The sequence below is a fragment of the Electrona antarctica genome (assembly GCF_951216825.1).
Source record: "Electrona antarctica genome assembly, chromosome: 17".
Lineage (NCBI taxonomy): Eukaryota > Metazoa > Chordata > Actinopteri > Myctophiformes > Myctophidae > Electrona > Electrona antarctica.
Window position 1 is genome coordinate 6,488,070 of NC_136798.1, and position 21,572 is coordinate 6,509,641.

Sequence of the window (21,572 nt, forward strand, 5' to 3'; positions counted from 1 at the left end):
AATTCAAACATTTATTCACATATAAATCAACTAACTTACAGTTAGTTGATTTAAAATTAATTTGTGTTTGCTCGTGCTCTGGACAAGTGACTTTTGAGTTTTGTGTCCGGACAAGTGAATGGGGAAATGTACTTATTAAATATTTAGTGCAAGACTGGCCCCACACAAGAAGTTATTCAAATTGTGTCACATTTTGCATGTGTTGTGAGCTTGTAAATTAGATTGCTATTTCCAAATGGCTGATATTTTGTTGCATTCTGAAATATCGTTTCTGCTATGTTTCACCAGGGAAGAGGCAACAGCTAAAGAAGGCACCAAGCCGGTGCTGTATTGGAAGACTGACGAGAAATCCGTGCAGCACTGCGTTGATGTGACAAAGTGTTTTAACTTTGGTATGTTTTAACTAACCTATACCTATACTGTGCATTGTCAAATTAAGCAGAGCCAAGGTAGAAGATATGCTAGCTCTGGTCCATACACAGCTCTAATTCCTTTGCATTAGACTCAGCTATGCTACACGTCAATATATTTTCAATATCTGTGCAGTGCAGCGGAGTAACTAAAAGTATTTTTCTTCCGGTGAGAGAAAAATCCCATTCTGGACAGCGTGCATTTTATAAGTGTGGTGGCATTAGAGCTATGGACCAGAGCTAAGGATATGCTCAGCTGCATGTTACCAACTTACCATTATGTTTTAAGTCAGTCTGATGTAGTATTAAATGTCAGCGTTCTGAAACTTATACCCATCCAGACTTTTAAAGCATTTAATCCCCCCAAAGTGCCTGTTTCCAGCATTCCTCCCTGGCCCTGCTACCACAACTTAGTTTGTGGCGGTGGTGGCTCAGGGTTAATGTGGCTGGATGGTAACCGCAAGGTTGCCAGTTCGAACCCGGGTGTCAAGTGTCCTTGAGCAAGCTGAACCCCTAATTGCTCCTGATGTGCTGGTTGGTGCCTTGCATGGTTTCCGCCGCCATCGGGGTGTGTGTGTGTGTGTGTGTGTGTGTGTGTGTGTGTGTGACTGAGTCTGTGTGTCTGAGTCTGTGTGACTGAGTCTGTGTCTGTGTGTGTGTGTGTGTGTGACTGAGTCTGTGTGACTGAGTCTGTGTGTGTGACTGAGTCTGTGTGTGACTGAGTCTGTGTGTGTGTGTGACTGACTGTGTCTGTCTGTGTCTGTGTGTGTGACTGACTGTGTGTGTGCCATATAAATGCACCCTTTACCATTTGTTACTTCATGAACCAAAAGCCTGTGCTTTTTGGTAGGAATTCCAAAGTAGACGTCAATGTTAGTTATTACCATAATTATTATTATTCATTGTAATTATATATTTAGTTGAATGATCTTATATAGACTTGATTGTTTTTATTTAATTTTTTTGTATTTACATTGTTATTAATACTGTGTAAACAAAGAAGAAAAAAAAAATCAACAAGAATATAATTTTGATAAGTTGATGTATTACACAAAGAAGGGGTAGGACTTGATAAGTTTTCAATAAACTTCTTCCTACTCCTTTATCGAACATAAATATAAGTTAAGGATTATGAAAGATCACTATTCTTTTTTTTTGGGATGCTTCTTTTTTTGTTTTTAATCTTTAATTTGTCTCTTATTGTTTATATTTTAACATGTTCGGAATAAATAAATTAAATGTCTGCTTGCCTTGAATTTATTATGGCATTTTATTTGTTCACCCATTTGTAGAAACTGCTTTATTATCCCAAAGGAAATCCCTGTTGGGGAACCGGCAGCAGTGTCTAGTCTAGCAATCTGTTGGGGAACCGGCAGCAGTGTCTAGTCTAGCAATCTGTTGGGGAACCGGCAGCAGTGTCTAGTCTAGCAATCTGTTGGGGAACCGGCAGCAGTGCCTAGTCTAGCAATCTGTTGGGGAACCGGCAGCAGTGTCTAGTCTAGCAATCTGTTGGGGAACCGGCAGCAGTGTCTAGTCTAGCAATCTGTTGGGGAACCGGCAGCAGTGCCTAGTCTAGCAATCTGTTGGGGAACCGGCAGCAGTGTCTAGTCTAGCAATCTGTTGGGGAACCGGCAGCAGTGTCTAGTCTAGCAATCTGTTGGGGAACCGGCAGCAGTGTCTAGTCTAGCAATCTGTTGGGGAACCGGCAGCAGTGTCTAGTCTAGCAGTCTTCTGTGTGATCACTCTGTATATATCTAAATCTAGCATCATGATTTCTCTTAATCCCTAGTAGTAAAAGTGTGGAATAAACAAACGACTGCTTAACCTTTTATCCTTTTTGATCTAGCGCTATATAACTTGTATTTTAGCTATATTTTAAACTGTATTGCAAGAGTTCCAAAGGCAAATGGCAATGATTCTAATTGAATAGCCATAGTTGTATTATAATAAGTAATCAAGTGTTTGTCTGACTAACTTCTCTGATGTATTCAACAGATCGTGTGTTTGGAGCTAAAGAAACAACTGCTAAGCTCTATCACGATATAGCAATGCCTCTGGTTGCATCTGCGGTTCAAGGATACAATGGTATGTGTGGGGGGGAAAGGCATATTGAGACCTGCCTCATAAAACCCTACACTGTTTGTTGTTTAACCCCCAAGTTAGCCCCAACCTAGAACCCACTTACAAAAAGTATATAATATCATATAATGCTTATATTTTTCTATCCACATCACTAGGAACCATATTTGCGTATGGGCAGACCTCGTCTGGCAAGACATTTACCATGATGGGCAGTGAAGGTACACCAGGAGTGATACCCCTGGCCATGGAAGATGTCTTCCAGACGATCAAGATCAAGGTGAAAAGTCTTTCATATAATATTAGAAATGGTGTTCTAATCTTGGGTTGTTATTGGTACACACTGGTGCAAACCTCATTGATGTTAATCAAAAATGAATGGTTTCTCACTTTCTCTTTTCATTGTAGTACCCTAAGAAGGAGTTCCTTCTCAGGGTATCTTATATGGAGATCTATAATGAGACCGTAGCTGATTTGCTGGTCGATAACTGGAAGAGAAAGCCGTTGGAAGTCCGTGAGGACTCCCATGTAAGTGGCATAGATTCGTTTTAGCTTTTGTTTGCAAAGAGATATGCTTTGTGTTGTGTTAACTTGTGTATTCGCAAATCCATTGTCTTGACAGAAAACCGTGTATGTGGCTGATCTGACTGAGGAACTAGTGATAAACCCTGCTCAAGCCCTGGACTGGATTAGGAAAGGAGAAAGTGAGAGGTCTTATTAATAACAAAAGTAAAGACTATTCTTTGCACAGCTGTTGAAACAGAATTTAACTTTTGTGTTTTACTCAACTCATCTGTGCAGAAAACCGGCATTATGAAAAGACAAAAATGAACCAGCGGAGCAGTCGGTCACACACCATTTTCCGCATGGTAAGCCAAATTGTGCCTGGGGCATTAAAACTAAAGATTTCCTAACAAATTAAAAAATCTGACTGCATCTTTAAATGTAAAAAATATAAATGTACATTAAATTCAAATGTGAAAATCTTGCATCAAAAGCATAACATTGATATATGCAACGTAATAATTATATGCATCATGCAATATAACATAATGGACTCCGTTGCGTGCATTAGTAAAGTCTTGCTTTAGTAAAGTCTTGCTTTACCTCAGATTTTGGAGAGCCGAGAAGATGGTGATGGTGAAAATGCTGATGGAGCCATTACCGTGTCTCACCTGGTAAGCAAGCCTGGATGGAACAACAGATCTGTTGCGTCTTTATTTAATGACTAAATCATCTTTGGCTCCTAGATACAGTTTTATTTATTTTGTCCCCTTCTAGAATTTGGTTGACCTGGCTGGTTCAGAAAGGGCAAGTCAAACTGGTGCAGAAGGTAAAGTTGAGGGGAAGCGTTTTACTAATTAATATATATATATATATATATTTTCCAAACATTGCAGGGTTTTGGGGAGAGGTTCTAACTCCCTGCCAGTTTATTATTCTACTTATGACCTGAGATGGGATTGATGCAGTTTATGGCCTCTGTTTTGTAATTCAGCCTGGTCAAACGAGCATAATTTGATTTCTTAGGTGCGCGCTTCAAGGAGGGGTGTAACATCAATAAAAGTCTCTTCACACTTGGACAAGTAATCAAGAAGCTGTCTGAGGAGAACCAGCGGTGAGTAAACAACTCATGTTTTATTCTTAATGTGGGGGGAAGGCACGCTTTCCTTGTCTGTTTGGGCCGATAATGTTCCCCTTTACATGATACCCTCCTTTACTTTGTTCCCTTCAGGCAATGTGATGTGCTTTAAGTTTATATACGACCTGACGTGACCAGATTTGACTGAGGGGCTGCCATTGGACTTTTTTTAAATTGACATATTGGTTCGGTTTAACCCACCAGTTTTGGAATATGACTTGTAGAGTAATGACTTTCAGTAAATGGCGAGTTGACAAGTTTGAAAAGTTCGCTTCTGTGGACTAACATTACATCTAGCTACATCTGCCTGTGCTTTACTCATTTTGGATAAAACATAAATTTGGTTTTTCCCCTTCTGGTGAAAAGCAGCATGATGGCAGCCCCTCAGTAAAATCTGGTCACATATGTTCAGATACTTGGACAGCTCCATAACAGCCCTACTAATGGCTTTTATCATTAAATTAAAGAAAATTGTTTCTGTAAATTATACACTTTCCACACAGTGGCTTCACAAACTACAGAGACAGCAAACTCACCCGCATCCTGCAAAACTCCTTGGGGGGTAACGCCAAAACGGTTATCATTTGTACCATCACTCCTGCAACAATGGATGAAACCCTCGGCACCCTTCAGGTGGGTGGAATCCTTTACTGTGTTTTTGATATGTCATCAATAGAGCGTCACAGTCCCCCGCCAGCCCCCTTTCAGAACAACAAGGGCACCAGAAGAGAATTTAATTTTTCCATGGACGTTTCAAAAAGTGTTTATTTAAAGCCTTGGACAAAGCTAACACGGATGATGACCTTGACAATAAACAATGTTTTGGGCCGGACAAATAATTAGAAAGAAACTCCCTTCTAATTATTTGTTCAGCCCAAAAAATTGTGTTTAGCCATTCGTCATCAGAGTTGGCTTTTCGAGGCTCAATAAAGGTCTTTAAATAAATACTTTCTGAAACCTCTATGGGAAAATGAATGGGAAATTCTCTTCCGGTGCCCTCGAAGGAGGTAGGACTGCAACGCTCTATACTAGTGACTTGGTGACAAATTCATTTTGATGTGTTCTAACTTCTGTATGAGGAGTTGCATCGTATGTGTATACTCACTGTTCGTCGCTCATCACCTGCCCAAACTTGGGTTGGGGATGTGCATGTTGCCCTCTTCTTGTAGCCTCACTTCACCTGTACTTTTTATTTATTTTTCTAGTTCGCTAGTACAGCAAAGTACATGAAGAACGATCCTCACGTCACAGAAGTTTCTGATGATGGGGCCCTGCTGAAGAGGTATCGCAATGAGATCGTTGACCTGAAGCGACGGCTTCATGAGGCAAGTACATTTTTTCTGGGATTGGAGACGTTTTGAATAGATGATAAAATCATTACTTTTATTTACTTTACTTTATTGTACAACCCAATTTTCCCCCAAATGGCAAAGTAAGATGGTATCCATTGGCCAATCATACAATTTCAGCATTTAGCAGACTCTCTTAATCCAGAGTAAAAAGTAGTTATCATGAAACATGCGTAAACTAAGAACATGGAATATCTATATAATGAAACTATACATACTATACCTATGTGCTATGACTACATACAATGCAATTCTAGTACTGTCTACATAACATGCTATAAGTCTGTATCAAATCTATCTAATTCTACAAAAAGTGCTATGTAAGGGTACAGTTTGCTGCAGCTCAACAGTCATTGTGGGTGGTCAGAAGAATGAGATCTCTATGAACTTTAATGCTTGAAGGCCGTTGTATGTTTGTCATTTAATTAACTACATGCTCTGGTAGGCTGTTCCACACCCGGACAGCAGTGTTTACCTGCGTGCTAATTAATTGACCTCTCTCCCATGGCAGGTTTCATCAGTTACCCAGACAACAGCAACGGAGAAGGAGACTCTGTTTCTACTCCTACAGGAGAAGGAACAGCTCCGCATAGAACAGACTGACAAGATCCGCAACCTCACTAGACTCCTTGTCACCAGTACATCTTTTGTCGCCAGTAATAAGGTACAACCGGCACAAGATCCAAAATCGGGAGGACCATGGAAACGCTCGTATTTAAGTTTTTTTTTAAATTACATGTGCATAATGCCTCTTATTAGTGTGCCCCTCCCACTAGGTTAGTGGGAGGGGCCTATTTAAGCGACTGCGGAAACCACACTTTGCAATTTTTCAAAATTGCGACCTTTCTAGTTATAGATGCATCTCACAAAATGTGCATTATAATCTGGAAATTTGTGGGAACAATTTTGTTTTATCAAATGGATTAATACTCTACTGTCATCTGTATAGATGCGAAAACGCAGGGTCACATGGGGAGGGAAACTTCTCAGGCCCACTGAGCCGTCGGATGGACACGTCAAACAATCAGAGCTCAGTTTTGCAGAGCCTGTCACACGGAAAATGAGTACACTGTCCGAGCAGGGCGAATGTAAGCATGAATGCAGGAAATCTCCACAATGAAGCATTTTCATCTAAATGGACACAGTTGTGGTGCACTTTATTTAATTTAAGCTTTCTTTTATATTGTCAGATGATGAAGAATGTGAGTCTCGTTGGGGAAGTCCTTTAGAGTCGTCTTATTGCCCAGAGATGAACCGAAACTCTTTTTCCAGCTTTGGAGACAGGTGAATTTTACCCTGCAGGTGTAGAGAACAAATCTTTCTCTTTGTTTAAATACTTGTAGGGATGGAATACCCCACTAACCAGACTTTCGTGAAAACCTTTGGTCTATCTTTTTTCTTTTTGTTTTTTAGCCCTCACATAGCCGACAAAGTGTCCGAGCTGGAGAGTCGGCTGAAGGCGGAGACCGACCGGAAGGAGGAAGCGGAGAGTCTGCTCAAGGCGGAGACCGACCGGAAGGAGGAAGCGGAGAGTCTGCTCAAGGCGGAGACCGACCGGAAGGACGAAGCGGAGAGTCTGCTCAAGGCGGAGACCGACCGGAAGGAGGAAGCGGAGAGTCTGCTCAAGGCGGAGACCGACCGGAAGGAGGAAGCGGAGAGTCTGCTCAAGGCGGAGACCGACCGGAAGGAGGAAGCGGAGAGTCTGCTCAAGGCGGAGACCGACCGGAAGGAGGAAGCGGAGAGTCTGCTCAAGGCGGAGACCGACCGGAAGGAGGAAGCGGAGAGTCTGCTCAAGGCGGAGACCGACCGGAAGGAGGAAGCGGAGAGTCTGCTCAAGGCGGAGACCGACCGGAAGGAGGAAGCGGAGAGTCTGCTCAAGGCGGAGACCGACCGGAAGGAGGAAGCGGAGAGTCTGCTCAAGGCGGAGACCGACCGGAAGGAGGAAGCGGAGAGTCTGCTCAAGGCGGAGACCGACCGGAAGGAGGAAGCGGAGAGTCTGCTCAAGGCGGAGACCGACCGGAAGGAGGAAGCGGAGAGTCTGCTCAAGGCGGAGACCGATCAGAAAGCCGAGGCGTTGGCAAAGGCTGAAACACTCCATAGGAGAGTTGAAGAGTTGGACGCCCAACTGGCGATTGAAGCTCTGCAGACCCATGGTGCCATGGAGAAGATGGCGGCAGCGGAAAACGCAGCAGTAGAGTTTAACCTCCAGCTGAAAGTGGAGACTCAGCAGAAGCTGGAGTCTGTTGTGATGTTGGAGTTGAGAGTCGCCGATCTGGAGAGACAGCTTCAGGAGTGGACTGACTCCACCAGTAAAGCTGATGAGGTCAGCCTCCCCCTTTTTAATCACCTCACTTTACATCAGGGATGGGCAACTTTGACGATGGAGAGGGCCACTATATTTCCACACTCACTCCCTAGGGCCATATATTACTGTCGTAGCAAAAATAGCCGATCTACAAGCTCAAAACGCGTCGCGCTGCGACGCGTTTTGAGCTTGTAGATCGGCTATTTTTGCTATATTCAAATTTAAATCTTTATTTTTTGCTTTTAATTGGAATCCTGAAAATTAAATTTTTATGTAATTTCAAATGCCTTTAATTATACTTGTGTTGAGCAATGAGCTACTAATTTAGACTGAAGTAATTAAAGCGGGTCATGTTTACATGTTTGTAACAGCTGAAACCAATATTATATCAGTATTCTGACATTAACCTGAGGGCCACATTAAGTGAAGGTGAGGGCCGCATGTGGCCCCCCGGCCGCCAGTTGCCCACCCCTGCTTTACATAAACAGTACTTTGCCTGTATAAAACCTCTGGACGCAAAGTAACCCAGTTTTCTTTCAGATACAAAAACGGTCTGATGATACCATGCAGCTGTTTGACAGCCTGGTTTCTAATCAGGTAATGTAACGTAATTGGTCAACTTTAGAATGAACCATCCAAAAAATGTTTCCTCCTGACTAGGATTGCTACGATTGTTAAACCAACACCTGTTAATTACATGCTGCTTAATAGTCAGAATAACTTTGATAATTTCCCTGCTCATCATAACAACCCAAAAACACATCAGCTCGCTTCAGACCAGTCTGAAGCGAGTGGTGCAAACCCCCTATTGGTACTCTAAACGGACATAGACTCATAGGGACAAAGCTGTTCCTTGGAGTGGTTGCAGCACTCAAAAAAACAAACATGTATGTGTGTGTGTGACATGCACTTAATTAGAAAATTAAGACGCCATGAAATGGGCACATCTAATTTATTTATCACTGAGGCTTCGTACACACATAAACTGTGCTGTGCTCTGCCTGTGTTTCATGGCCGCCCCAATGCTTTTCCAATGGAAGTCACATGGTTTGACCAAACACTTGTGTTTGATTGCCCCCCTCCCCCCATCACACACAACTGTTTGGTCAAACCACGTGACTTCCATTGGAAAAGCATTGAGGCGGCCATGAAACACGGACAGCACAGAGCATGTTCGTCTGATATGTCTGTACGAAGCCACAAGGACCTTGTAAAATTGGCAAGAACTGTTTTCACACAATTTTTCTTCTATATAGGAAGCTGTTATTGCAGAGAAGAACCAAATGAAGAAGGAGGTAGACTTCCTCAAAGAGCAGGCTGAGCGGCTTGAGCAGGAAAAGGAGGAACTTTCCCAGGAGCTTGCTGAAAAGAGAGACCAGGAAGAGTTTAACTCTCTAGAAAACGACGAGCATGAGGTAATGCCCTTCATTAGGGCTGCAACTATCGATTATCATCCTGACTATTGTTCCGTTTCTTTTCACCGAGAAGCTTAATAATGACAACCTACATCAACGAATGAATGCAGAAAAAGTGTTGTCAAACGGTGTCATACGAAAGAAAAAGCCCATCTATAAGCTTGCATCATGATGCAATGAGAACTTGTAGATCTGCTATCTTCAGTATGTTTTAAAATGAAACTAAACGTGTATAATATCAATTTGTTTCTTTCCTCCACATTTTGCTCGTTTTGTAAATGGTTGACAAGATGTATCCAGTCAATGATATGTGATTTCAAGCCATAAAATGATGTTCTGTGACGCTCACTCACTATACTTACGTGCTCTTAAGAGGGAAATGTCTTCGTTGAAGAAGGACCGTGAATCTGCAGAGTACAAATGCCAGGAGTTTGAGGCAAGTCCTCATTCCACAAACGACACATGGGTCATATTGCCACTTAGCTGTCTATTAAATCATGCAATTTCAAAATGGGTTAATTTATGTTTACCCTTTTAATTTCTTTAAAGGCCAAACTAAGCCTAATGTCTGAAGATCTGAAGAAGCAAAGCGATTGGGTGGAGGAGCTTCAGAGCCTGGTATGTTCTGGTTTTATGCACATGTGTATACTGTATGTACATGGCATCAACTCTAAACTAGAAAGATGCAGTTCTGGTAAACAATAAACTAAAATCTATCCTGACGGCTGACGCAAATGGCCATGGCCTATATGGGGAGTTGCGTCATGACCCAAGGAATCCAGGGAAAAATACTACAACCTACGGTTCAATAGTTATAAGGAGAAACGTAAAGTGGGCTGTTATAGCGCCACCATGTGGCTGATTCACCGGTAATCCTTTTATAAATGTATTTTGTAATTATGAACCTCCCCTAAAGGTTTTGTAACTATATTGCTCTTTCTCTGAGAAGAAAGAAGTACTTGAAGTAGTGCGTCAAACTGTGGGGTTACTCTAGAAAGAAGTGAGAGGTGAAATGGTGTGACAATTCCTATAGTCTGGTTGCCCTGTTGGGCAACCAGTTTTTGTGATATCCTTAGTGATATCCTTAAGCAGAATACATTTTCAGTTTGGTTAGTGTGAATGCTAAAAACTGAGTCATGGTCTGCATGGGTGTTAATTAATGTCTAGTGTGCTAGTGTCATCTATCATTTGGCTGGCTTTGAATTAGAACGATGTGGATTGTACAAATGCAATAAACGTTCATGCACCCCTCAAACATCCACTTCCTCTCGCCAATACCCCACAGAAAGACAAGGACTTGGTGCAGGAGGTATCAAGGCTTCGCCGCTCCCTGGATGATGCAGAAGGACTCGGTCGAGACACAAAAAAGGAATGGGCCATTCTGCGCAGTCAAAATATCAGTCTGAAGGAGAGAGATGTGAGTTACCAGACAGTACACACACTTAGTTATGACTTTAGACATTGTTGTATATGTGTATAATCAGCGTGGGAATATGTGATCTAATTTTTGTATTTCGCTGATGTAATTGCGATTATTGAACACAAGTATGTCATGGACTCGCCATACTAGTGTCCTGTGGAACCTGTTTTCCAGGTGGCACAAACTGCCAATTATGTGAAGATGGAGGCTGGGGTCAGTGGCCTGCACCACCAGGTGGAGACTGAGAAATCACGCTACAAGAAGATGCAGGCTGACCTCCAGAGAGAACTGAACATGGCCTTCGACGAGAACACAAAACTCACCACTCTGTTGAATGGCAAAGTCCCCAAAAGTAAGTGTTATTTTGCCAAGGAAGACACCATATGTGTTAACCTTGTTGTGGTTGTACAATAACCTTGTGGTTATAATAACCCTCTTATGTTTTGGCCTATAACTCTGCAACCATAAGTGGATTGTGTTTCTTAAACAGTTTGCTGTTACTCCTACAGATTTTGTCAACACTCGCAACACATTATCTCTAGAGTATGTTAAACAACTTGCATAATTCAGATTTGTCATGTTATTTCTTTCCAAAGTTTGCAGGAAGGGCCTACTATACAAATTATTTATTTTCTTACTCCAGACCAGTAGCATGTTAATTTAACCACTGCAGTACATCTATGGAGTCTGGACAAAATAAAGTAATGAATGATATTTTATTTTTCCCCAGACCTCATTGACAGCATGACCCTTGAGAGAGAGGTGACTAACCTCAAGAAGGAGCTGACGGTTTGCCATGACAAAGAGGGACAACTCCAAGCTCAGCTGAAGGAGTTGTCACCACTACAGCATCTTCCAGACAAAGTGGATAGTTTGTTGAAACAGGTGAGGTTACGCTGCGGTAGCCAACACTTAATAAAAGCGTATTCAAATAATGGTTTTACATTTGATCAATGTCACTTAATTGTGTAAAACATTTTAATGTACCATTTATTACTTGGAAGAACATGCTTTCCTTTGTTGCTACCTAAAGATGTTTAACCCATTTTGACCTGAGATCAGATTCTAAAAATGTCTTCTACATCCTGACAGTTTTCTGAAAAAGCTGTTTCTGTCACTTTTTTGTTTGGGTTCAAGTAACTTGTAATGAGCATGTAACATACATTTATAATTGACCATAAAACATACTTTAAACCATACATGATGACAGTGAAATTATTATATATTTTTGGTAATCTAGACTAGATGGTGTTCTTGGAACGGACGTTGACATGCGTTATAATTGGGGCTCTGCCCTTCTCCTCCCTCTCGCAGGTGTGTGATCTCACAGAGGCTCTGTGCACTGTTGAATCCCAGAGGGACAGCCTGCTCTCTGGCCAGGCTCAGAGCCAAGAGGCTCTGTGCATTGTTGAATCCCAGAGGGACAGCCTGCTCTCTGGCCAGGCTCAGAGCCAAGAGGCTCTGTGCATTGTTGAATCCCAGAGGGACAGCCTGCTCTCTGGCCAGGCTCAGAGCCAAGAGGCTCTGTGCATTGTTGAGTCCCAGAGGGACAGCCTGCTCTCTGGCCAGGCTCAGAGCCAAGAGGCTCTGTGCATTGTTGAATCCCAGAGGGACAGCCTGCTCTCTGGCCAGGCTCAGAGCCAAGAAGAGTCTCATCAGTTAAGGGATGCTTTGCAGACGCTCCAGGGAGAGCTGGCTGTTGCAGAGCATAAGGAAGCACACCTTACCCAGAGGTGTGCTGACACCACAGAGGACCTCGACACAGTTCGCGCAGACCTGGCCCGATTAGATGCAGAGCGAACACAGCTCCTTGCTACTGTGCAAGACACAAGGGACAGAGTGAGTGTGCTATATACTTGTACAAGTTATAAGTCAGACATGAGCATTGAATGGTATGATGCTGTGTCGAGCCTATCTTATGGAGTTTTTAGGAAAATAAGCACTGATATTTAAAATTACACATTTTGTTTATTTTTCAGCTTAATGAGCGTGACGAACAACAAACGGCTCTTGGTGAAAATCTGAATGAACTGCAACAGCTAATTAAAGACTTGGAAGAGAAGCTTGTTGACTCTGAACAGTCCAAAAATATGGAGGAGGAAATCGGCAAAGAACTTCAAGAACAAGTATGACTCTAAATGTTTATAATTTCCATATAGGCTTGCAAGTGCACCATTGTTCTTTGGCCAGATGAAAGTTTGTTAAACACACGGGCGAGAGCAAAGTCTCGCACCAGTGTCGGGGAATCTCAGACTGTGGCATTCAATTTGCCAGGGAGAAAGTAACCTATTGATCAGTGCTATTTTCGCTGTTCATAAATGCGGCTATACTGTATGCTAAAGCACGGCAGTGTCTGCCTGTACTGTATAATATGCCTACTTGGTTGGATACTACAAGACATTCAAATGCAGGGTAGTAATTATTGTATCACATGATAATGATTGCAAACCATTCCCACCATCAGTTTGACCAGCAGTGTGTTGTGTCCTTAAGGTATGACTTGGTCATGAATTTGTGATGGACATATTTCTGATGTTCTTGTTAGTCTATTTATTATGTGTTGTAAACGAGGACCATTCACTTAATATTTGTTTTTGTACAGGTAAGCCAGCTAACTGAGGAGCTTCAGAATGCCCGAGCCGAGAGAGACAGTCTCTTGTCTGAGAAGGTGTCTGCCACTCAGAGCTCTACAGAGCAAGTGGATAGCCTACTGTCTAAAGTCTCTTCTCTAACAGAGGAGAGCGACCAACTCAAAGTGGACCTGCAGGAGAGTGTGGACATGGTAATCACCAAACATTTGCTAAGCTAAATGTGATTGTCAGCAAATGTATATGGATGGAGATGATTAGGCAACCTTCCATAACATGGGCAAAACTGTGACAGTTCATTTTATTGTGAAACCAACTGAATTATCTACTGTAGTCATTTATGGACAAACATTGAATGTAAATAACTTGACTGTTACTTCAACCTGTTTTTTTTAATTGTGATTGCAATGGGTTCCACTAATCTGTGAATTTGAAGCACGGATGTCTGATACATACAAGAGAAACGCAAAAAGAGAATACTGCATCTCTTACTGTTGGTAGCCACAACAATTCAGTCGGGGCTCATCAGTTGTGTGACATTCTACTGTTAGAGAAATAAAACGTTCTTAAAAAAACATTCCAGAATCGGGAGGAGCTCAGGACAACTCTGGAGGAGAACTGTCTGCAGAAGGAGAACATTAAACGTCTGGAGGAAACGCTAGAAGAGCGCCACAGTCAAGTAAGTTATTTGCGAACGCAGTGAGCATTTACTATGAGACCCAGCAGATCACGTCTGTCTGTGTGTGTCACGCTGTAACACCACCCGCCCACCACCAGAGGGCGCAGCTGTATCACACACAAAAACACACACACACACGCACGCACGCACGCACGCACGCACGCACACACAAAAAAAATTACTTGAAAAAACATTTAATTTAAAAAAACTTAACTTAAAAAAAACAAGTACGTAATTTATTCTAATTGTTGTTATTGCAATTTACGAGCTGCGTTCGCTTCCCGCGTTTGCGCGTCTTACTTGTCTTTGTTGCGAATATCTTCACAGAACCAAATACTTTAGGGCCATATGGTATGTTATCAGCTGTGTTTGATTTTCACGCACTTGGTGGGTGTAGGTTTGTTGCCACTAGTTTTCTTCATGATTCCGTTTGGGAACCTCGGTTCTCTTTGAGTCATACAGTACTCTTTATGTTCCGTTGTGACAGATCCAAGTGCTTGAGCAGGAGCTTGACGGTGTTAAAGCGGAGAGGAACCAGCTGAAAGATGACCTCCGGGAGAATGTGGATATGGTAAAAGGGCTTTTTTCTTTGAGGACTAATGCTCTCACATACGCTCCAGTGCTTTAGTTTGGTATGCAGGCACCTCTGCTGTGTATCATGTTTGACTGAGAATGTAGGAGAATGGCTTGTTTGGTGTGCTGGAGAAGAGTTGTAGGTGGTGTGGAAAGTGGAATAAGCACTTTCAGTAACTTGTAGAGTTAATCAGGGTTTTTCGTGACCATGACGGCTTTTGTTCATGACTAGCCACCCCTCTATGCAGCTTTAATGTTGGTTTTTCAACAATGCTCGTTTAAGAAAACGCCAGACAATAAAGAGAAATGTAATGTTTGTGTTGAGGACTAAAACATTAGCACCCATTGCTTAAACAAACATTATGTTGTAATTGATGTAAGATAAGAGCGTCCCTCACTACTGTACTACTGATGGCTAAATATTGGACAAGGACGTCCAGTTATTAGTTTGTCTTGTCTGTATTTGGTAATGGTGCATTAGTATAATAAAATGGAAAAGTTAATATAATTTTCATGGTAACTATTGTGTAGGCGATCGAGAATCAGCAGGACCTCATGGATGCTCTGGAAAAGATCAAGCAACTAGAAAACGGGAGCTGTGCAGAGAACGTCTCTCATCTGGAAGAGCTCCAGAACCAGGTTTGAAACCAACATTTGATTTTGATACAGCGTGCCGTAGGGCTTGTACAGCACCACTCACACGGGTCTGATTCTTTATTTTAGAATCGGCAGCTGAGCGAGGAGCTCGCCAGTCTGAAAGCGGAGAGAGATGGTCTCCTTTCCAGCACCAGCTGTACAATGTCTACAGTAACTTGTCTCACTGAAGAGAGAGACCAACTCAAGGAGATACTGGAGGGATTGAGACAGGAGAAAAACCAGCTCAAAGCAGACCTGGAGGCAAACATGGAGACGGTAACATTCACAAATTTTCACTTAAGTTCAACTTCATTGACCTCGGCTGCACCTAAGGATGACTAGACCAAACGTTCATATTCTGTATTGGGAAATTATGCATTAATAGTAAAAGTTAATTCATGGTAACTATCGTGCAGGTGGTCGAGACTTCGGGTGACCTCAGGACTGCTCAGGAAAAGATCAAGCAACTGGAAAGTGGGAGCTGTGCAGAGAACGTCTCCTGTCTGGAAGAGCTCCAGAATCAGGTTTGAAACCAATATTTGCTTATCATACAGCGGGCGTGCTAAATGCACGTCCTAGTTAAAGATTATTGCGACTGCTATATTTACTAGGAAAACGTGCATTTCCCATCAGTTAGTCCGTCACCCCATGCCTCCATATATGGTCATGCCTTGTGACATCATATATGGGAATGCCCATAATATGGAGATCCCTGATGTCATCAATATTGGCCAGCAACTCTACATCCGACCTCAAACCCTTAGATCGCCGTATATGGAGCTGACCTGTTCTGACATTCCATATGTTGATCCTTCCCCATCCATCCTTCCACCTTGATGTCTCCCTTTTGACTGATACCTGTCCATTCAAACTCTAGATGGGCCTCCCCAAAGTTATTAGTAGGCAGCCGGCGAAAACTAGATTATCAACAGCTTGAAAATTAAGGCCCGGTGATTATAAATAAATGTATCATCATGTTACTGTTGAGTTGCAAAACTTTGTACTCTAAGAGCAAGTTAAACAATGCAACCGTATCAGCTGAAGTCCTAAAATGTGATTCATTGTCTTATGTAGAATCGGCAGCTGAGCGCGGAGCTTGACCGCGTGAGAGCAGAGAGAGATGGTCTCTTTTCCAATGCTAGTGCTACAGAGGAGGTGGAGAAACTGCTATCTACTGTGACTTGTCTCACTGAAGAGGGAGACCAACTCAAAGAGATACTGGAGGCATTGAGACAGGAGAAAAACGAGCTCCGAGCAGAGCTGGAAGCCAACATGGAGATGGTAACATTCACTAATTTTCCTTAAATTCATTGACCTTGGCTGGACCTAATGGCTAAAAATGATCACTTATAAAGTAAACGTTCATATTCAACGTGTAATCGGTAAAGCACAACATGCAGACTTGCTATAGCCACGCTGTTAAATTCTTGTTTTTTTTGTACAGCTGAGTTAGTTTTTATTCATACATTTCATTTAGAAGTCCATATAATTTTCTCAACCATTTCAGACAATCGAGAAACAAGTGGAGCTCAGGGATGCTGACGAAAAGATCACGCTTCTCAAGGAGGAAGTAGACCTCCTCCGTACTCTGAGTGAACAACAGGAAAACGAGAGCTGTCCAGAGACTGTCTCCCATCTGGAAGAGAACGAGAGCAGTCCAGAGACTGTCTCCCATCTGGAAGAGCTCAATAATCAGGTTTGAAACAAAGCTTTGCGCATGTACGGCATGATAGTGCAGAACTGAATGTCCTGGCTGTGGATGATACAATCTTGTCCTACATGCCGTAGACACTTTTTTGTCATATTTGTTGGGTTCTGCATGGCTATACTATTGCAAATTATAAATACTTGTCATGTTGGTGATCAACTTGAGAAATCAAGTGCATCAGCTGAAGTAAATTTAAATGGTTCAGCTGAAGTCCTAAAATGTGATTTTTACTTTAGAATCAGCAACTGAGCAAGGAGCTTGCCGGTCTGAGAGCGGAGAGAGATGGGCTCCTTTCCAGTGAGGGCACTACAGTGTCTACTGTAACTTCTCTCACTGAAGAACGTGACCAACTCAAGGAGATGCATGAGGGACTGAGACAAGAGAAGATCCAGCTCGGAGCAGACCTGGAGGCCAACATGGAGACGGTAACAGTCACACATTTTCCTTATAAGGTCATTGACCTCAGCTGGACCCTATTTATTAATCATCCAATGCCTGACACTCTACCTGAATTATTCATTTTTCATTCATTTTTTATGGTCTTGGCTAGCGATTCAGTGGCTGGTTGCCAGCCAGGCTAACTTATAGACTAAACATTAATATATTTAATATTTCACCAAACCAGTCGACATGGCCACCCACAAGCAGTCACTTTATGTTGCCGCTTTGCCGCTTAAATTCTTGTGATTTATGCATATTTCATTCAGCTTTGCCACTTAAAGACTTTCATTCATAAACTGCACACATGGTAACTTACTATTGCCAAGGAGGCCACACCGTAATTGGTAATGTTTTATGTACAACTGTATTGAATTAGTTTGCTAATGGGGAGGCATCCTTTGGTTAGACATAGCATTGGTTAGACATAAGGTTGGTGAGGGGTGTGTTAAGACGACCGGATTAAGGTTGGTGAGGGTTGTGTTAAAACGACCGGATTAAGGTTGGTGAGGGGTGTGTTAAGGGTTGAGAGGGTTAAGGTTAGGTTTAGGTGTCCTGCCCCGAGGGAGGTGAGGGTTTGAGATAGGTTGTAGGACCAATGACTAGTCATGCGCACACACACTGATATAGATAATGATGCATATAAATTTTTTGCAACCGTTTCAGAGTCGGGCGGAGCTCAGGGCTGCTCATGACACAATCGAGCGTCTCAATGAGGAAGTCGATCTCATCAACACTCATGCAGAGAGTCATGCAGAGACTGTCTCCCATCTGGAAAAACTCAAGAACGAGGTTTGAAACCAAGCCTTGCTTATCGTACAGCGTGGACATGGTGCCGAATGCATGTTCAGTTTGTAAATATTAGCATGTGCAGCCTGGACACGGTATTAATTGTCTGTCCTGGCTGTTGATATAATGTAATCTTGTCCTACAGTTGTTTACAGTTAATGAGTTCTCCATGTCTTCTAGAAAAAATTACTTTCTGCAGTTGTACTGTTGACATTGCTTTTGGAGATCGGCTATTTTCACTATTTCTGTTAGATTATTAGTATTAACTGCTTCATTTATATTCAAGATATAAACTTTGTCATGTTGAAGTTTATAATGAGATCTAATAATTATCTGATTGCAACCATTTCAGAAAACTGAGAAGCAGGAGGAGCTCAATGCCGCTCAGGAAAAAATTGGGCATCTCAAAGAGGAGGTCGGCCACCTTAAAACTCAGATTGAACAACTGGAAAATGAGCGTCGTGTGGAGAACTTCTCCCATCTGGACGAGCTCCAGAACCAGGTTCGAGCCAAGCTTTGCTCATGATACTTGGTATTAAATGCACATCCTCGTTATAAATATTTTGTCACACAAGAGTGTACAGCCTGGTAACGGTACTCTTGTAGGTGATACTGTACTCTTGTCCTACTGTGGGGTCTTGCCAGTGGAAAGTTGGAAACCCAGCAATAGATGCCTTGTTACAGTTGATGTCATTTTTGTTGGGTGCCACATTTCAAAATTAGTGCAAATTATGTGCTCGTCATGCTGGTGATAAAATAAATTGCACTGGTTTGAATTGCTCTTGGTTTATATCAGCGGAATGCCTAAAATGTTGTTTTTTTTTAATGTAGAATCAACAACTGAGCAAGGAGCTTGCCGGTCTGAGAGTGGAGAGAGATGGTCTCCTTTCCAGTGAGGGCACTACAGTGTCTACTGTAACTTCTCTCACTGAAGAACGTGACCAACTCAAGGACATGCATGAGGGACTGAGACAAGAGAAGAGCCAGCTCGGCGCAGACCTGGAGGCCAACATGGAGACGGTAACATTCACACATTTTCCATATACGGTCATTGACCTCAGCTGGACCCTATTTCTTAATTCAGACATGGCCGCCCACCGTCACTTTATGTTGCCGCTTAAATTCTTGTGATTTATGCATCTTTCATTCAGCTTTGCCACTTAAATACTTTCATCTTAAACTTCACACATGGTAACTTACTATTGCCAACGAGGCCAGGCCACACCGTAATACACTATTTGTTGGGTTAACATACTTGGCATTGGATCTTCTCTTGTCTCAGTCCCTCGTGCATCTCCTTGAGTTGGTCACGTTCTTCGGTGAGAGAAGTTACAGTAGACATTGTATTGCCCTCACTGGAAAGGAGACCATCTCTCTCTGCTCTCAGACAGTCAAGATCTTTGCTCAGTTGTTGATTCTACATAAAAATACTTTTCCGCTGGGCATTCCGCTGATATAAACCAAGAGCAATTCAAACCAGTAATTGTTTTAATCACCAGCATGACAAGCAGCAAGCACATAATTTGCACTAAATTTGAAATGTGTCCTTATAAGGAAAATGAGTGAATGTTACAGACTTCAGCTGATGTACCTCTTGGAGTACATCAGCTGAAGTCCTAAACTGTGATCCACCTAGACTCGGCAGCTGAGTGAGGAGCTCTACCGTGTGAGAACCGAGGGAGCCGGTCTCGTATCCAACACAAAGATCTCTACTGAGGAGTTGGAGAAACTGACGTCTAGAGTGACCTGTCTGACTGACGAGAGAGACCAACTCCAGAAGGAGCTCGATGCCGCTCAGGAAAGAACCAGTCTGCTCAAGCAGGAAGTTGATGTCCTCAACAGTGGTTGTAAACAACTGGAGCAGCTCCAGAACAAGGTTTGAAACCAATCTTTGCTAATTGTACAGCATGTGCATGTCCTAGTTTGTAAATAATGGCATACACTATTTTGCTCGTGATGTTGATTGTCTAAGAAATCTAACTCTTGTACTGCTTAAATTGCTCCTCGATAGATTTGCTCTAATACACTATATTTTTGGGTTAACATACTTTGCATTGGGAGAGAAGTTTGACTCTGACTCATTGCATGTTCTTTTGTGACAGATCAAAGTGCTTGAGCAAGAGCTTGAGCGTGTTAAAGAGGAGAGGAACCAGCTGAAGAATGACCTCCAGGAGAATGTGGATAAGGTTAAGGGCTTTTTCTCTTTTGGAAGACAAGCGTGCACACACACTCTGATACTCTCACACATACACTTGCTCCAAAGTTGGCTTACCAAGGAGCTCCGCTGTTCATGATTAGATTTGAACTTTCTAAATATATACAGCTATAATGAACACATGATCTTATGCTTACCGTTTCTAATTTTCGTATGTAACTATTGCAGACTATCCAGAATCAGTTGGAGATCGGGAATGCTGACGAAAAGAGCAGGCTTCTTGATGAGGAAGTCGACCTCCTCCGTACTCGGAGTGAACAACTCCAGAACCAGGTTTGAAACCAAGCTTTGTTTATTGATAACTTTAGTTGACATTTAGTAGGGAAAATGAGTGAATGTTACCGACTTCAGCTGATGTACCTCTTGGAGTACATCAGCTGAAGTCCTAAACTGTGATCCACCTAGACTCGGCAGCTGAGTGAGGAGCTCGACCGTGTGAGAACCGAGAGAGCCGGTCTCGTATCCAACACAAAGATCTCTACTGAGGAGTTGGAGAAACTGACGTCTAGAGTGACCTGTCTGACTGACGAGAGAGACCAACTCCAGAAGGAGCTCGATGCCGCTCAGGAAAGAACCAGTCTGCTCAAGCAGGAAGTTGATGTCCTCAACAGTGGTTGTAAACAACTGGAGCAGCTCCAGAACAAGGTTTGAAACCAATCTCTGCTAATTGTACAGCATGTGCATGTCCTAGTTTGTAAATAATGGCATACACTAGTTTGCTCGTGATGTTGATTATCTAAGAAATCTAACTCTTGTACTGCTTAAATTGCTCCTCGATAGATCTGCTCTAATACACTGTATTTGTTGGGTTAACATACTTTGCATTGAGAGAGAAGTTTGACTCTGACTCATTGCATGTTCTTTTGTGACAGATCAAAGTGCTTGAGCAAGAGCTTGAGCGTGTTAAAGAGGAGAGGAACCAGCTGAAGAATGACCTCCAGGAGAATGTGGATAAGGTTAAGGGCTTTTTCTCTTTTGGAAGACAAGCGTGCACACACTCTGATACTCTCACACATACACTTGCTCCAAAGTTGGCTTACCAAGGAGCTCCGCTGTGCATGATTAGATGATTTGAACTTTCTAAATATATACAGCTATAATGAACACATGATCTTATGCTTACCGTTTCTAATTTTCGTATGTAACTATTGCAGACTATCCATAATCAGTTGGAGATCGGGAATGCTGACGAAAAGAGCAGGCTTCTTGATGAGGAAGTCGACCTCCTCCGTACTCAGAGTGAACAACTCCAGAACCAGGTTTGAAACCATGCTTTGGTTATTGATTGGACGCACAGCTTGGACATGGTGCCGAATGTGCCATCAG

At 42.5% G+C, this 21,572-nt stretch overlaps 1 protein-coding gene across 1 annotated transcript in view; it reads left to right on the top strand.

The window, feature by feature from the left end:
- The window catches only part of cenpe (centromere protein E), a 30,066-nt gene that overhangs the window by 2,492 nt on the left and 6,002 nt on the right, over window positions 1-21,572 (top strand). The window contains exons 2-43 of the mRNA XM_079525684.1: window positions 289-392; window positions 2,406-2,495; window positions 2,648-2,769; window positions 2,898-3,017; window positions 3,112-3,193; window positions 3,291-3,358; window positions 3,602-3,667; window positions 3,771-3,822; window positions 4,020-4,107; window positions 4,635-4,764; window positions 5,337-5,456; window positions 5,992-6,144; window positions 6,430-6,568; window positions 6,671-6,764; window positions 6,894-7,803; window positions 8,326-8,382; window positions 9,042-9,200; window positions 9,574-9,636; window positions 9,750-9,818; window positions 10,486-10,617; window positions 10,795-10,972; window positions 11,351-11,505; window positions 11,935-12,459; window positions 12,600-12,746; window positions 13,223-13,402; window positions 13,792-13,887; window positions 14,375-14,458; window positions 14,992-15,099; window positions 15,184-15,372; window positions 15,513-15,620; window positions 16,171-16,377; window positions 16,604-16,792; window positions 17,041-17,229; window positions 17,909-18,034; window positions 18,384-18,533; window positions 18,863-19,051; window positions 19,668-19,907; window positions 20,134-20,217; window positions 20,415-20,519; window positions 20,652-20,891; window positions 21,119-21,202; window positions 21,401-21,505. Coding sequence (XP_079381810.1) covers window positions 289-392; window positions 2,406-2,495; window positions 2,648-2,769; window positions 2,898-3,017; window positions 3,112-3,193; window positions 3,291-3,358; window positions 3,602-3,667; window positions 3,771-3,822; window positions 4,020-4,107; window positions 4,635-4,764; window positions 5,337-5,456; window positions 5,992-6,144; window positions 6,430-6,568; window positions 6,671-6,764; window positions 6,894-7,803; window positions 8,326-8,382; window positions 9,042-9,200; window positions 9,574-9,636; window positions 9,750-9,818; window positions 10,486-10,617; window positions 10,795-10,972; window positions 11,351-11,505; window positions 11,935-12,459; window positions 12,600-12,746; window positions 13,223-13,402; window positions 13,792-13,887; window positions 14,375-14,458; window positions 14,992-15,099; window positions 15,184-15,372; window positions 15,513-15,620; window positions 16,171-16,377; window positions 16,604-16,792; window positions 17,041-17,229; window positions 17,909-18,034; window positions 18,384-18,533; window positions 18,863-19,051; window positions 19,668-19,907; window positions 20,134-20,217; window positions 20,415-20,519; window positions 20,652-20,891; window positions 21,119-21,202; window positions 21,401-21,505 — 6,496 coding nt within the window. The remainder of the gene's footprint in view (window positions 1-288; window positions 393-2,405; window positions 2,496-2,647; window positions 2,770-2,897; window positions 3,018-3,111; window positions 3,194-3,290; window positions 3,359-3,601; window positions 3,668-3,770; window positions 3,823-4,019; window positions 4,108-4,634; window positions 4,765-5,336; window positions 5,457-5,991; window positions 6,145-6,429; window positions 6,569-6,670; window positions 6,765-6,893; window positions 7,804-8,325; window positions 8,383-9,041; window positions 9,201-9,573; window positions 9,637-9,749; window positions 9,819-10,485; window positions 10,618-10,794; window positions 10,973-11,350; window positions 11,506-11,934; window positions 12,460-12,599; window positions 12,747-13,222; window positions 13,403-13,791; window positions 13,888-14,374; window positions 14,459-14,991; window positions 15,100-15,183; window positions 15,373-15,512; window positions 15,621-16,170; window positions 16,378-16,603; window positions 16,793-17,040; window positions 17,230-17,908; window positions 18,035-18,383; window positions 18,534-18,862; window positions 19,052-19,667; window positions 19,908-20,133; window positions 20,218-20,414; window positions 20,520-20,651; window positions 20,892-21,118; window positions 21,203-21,400; window positions 21,506-21,572) is intronic.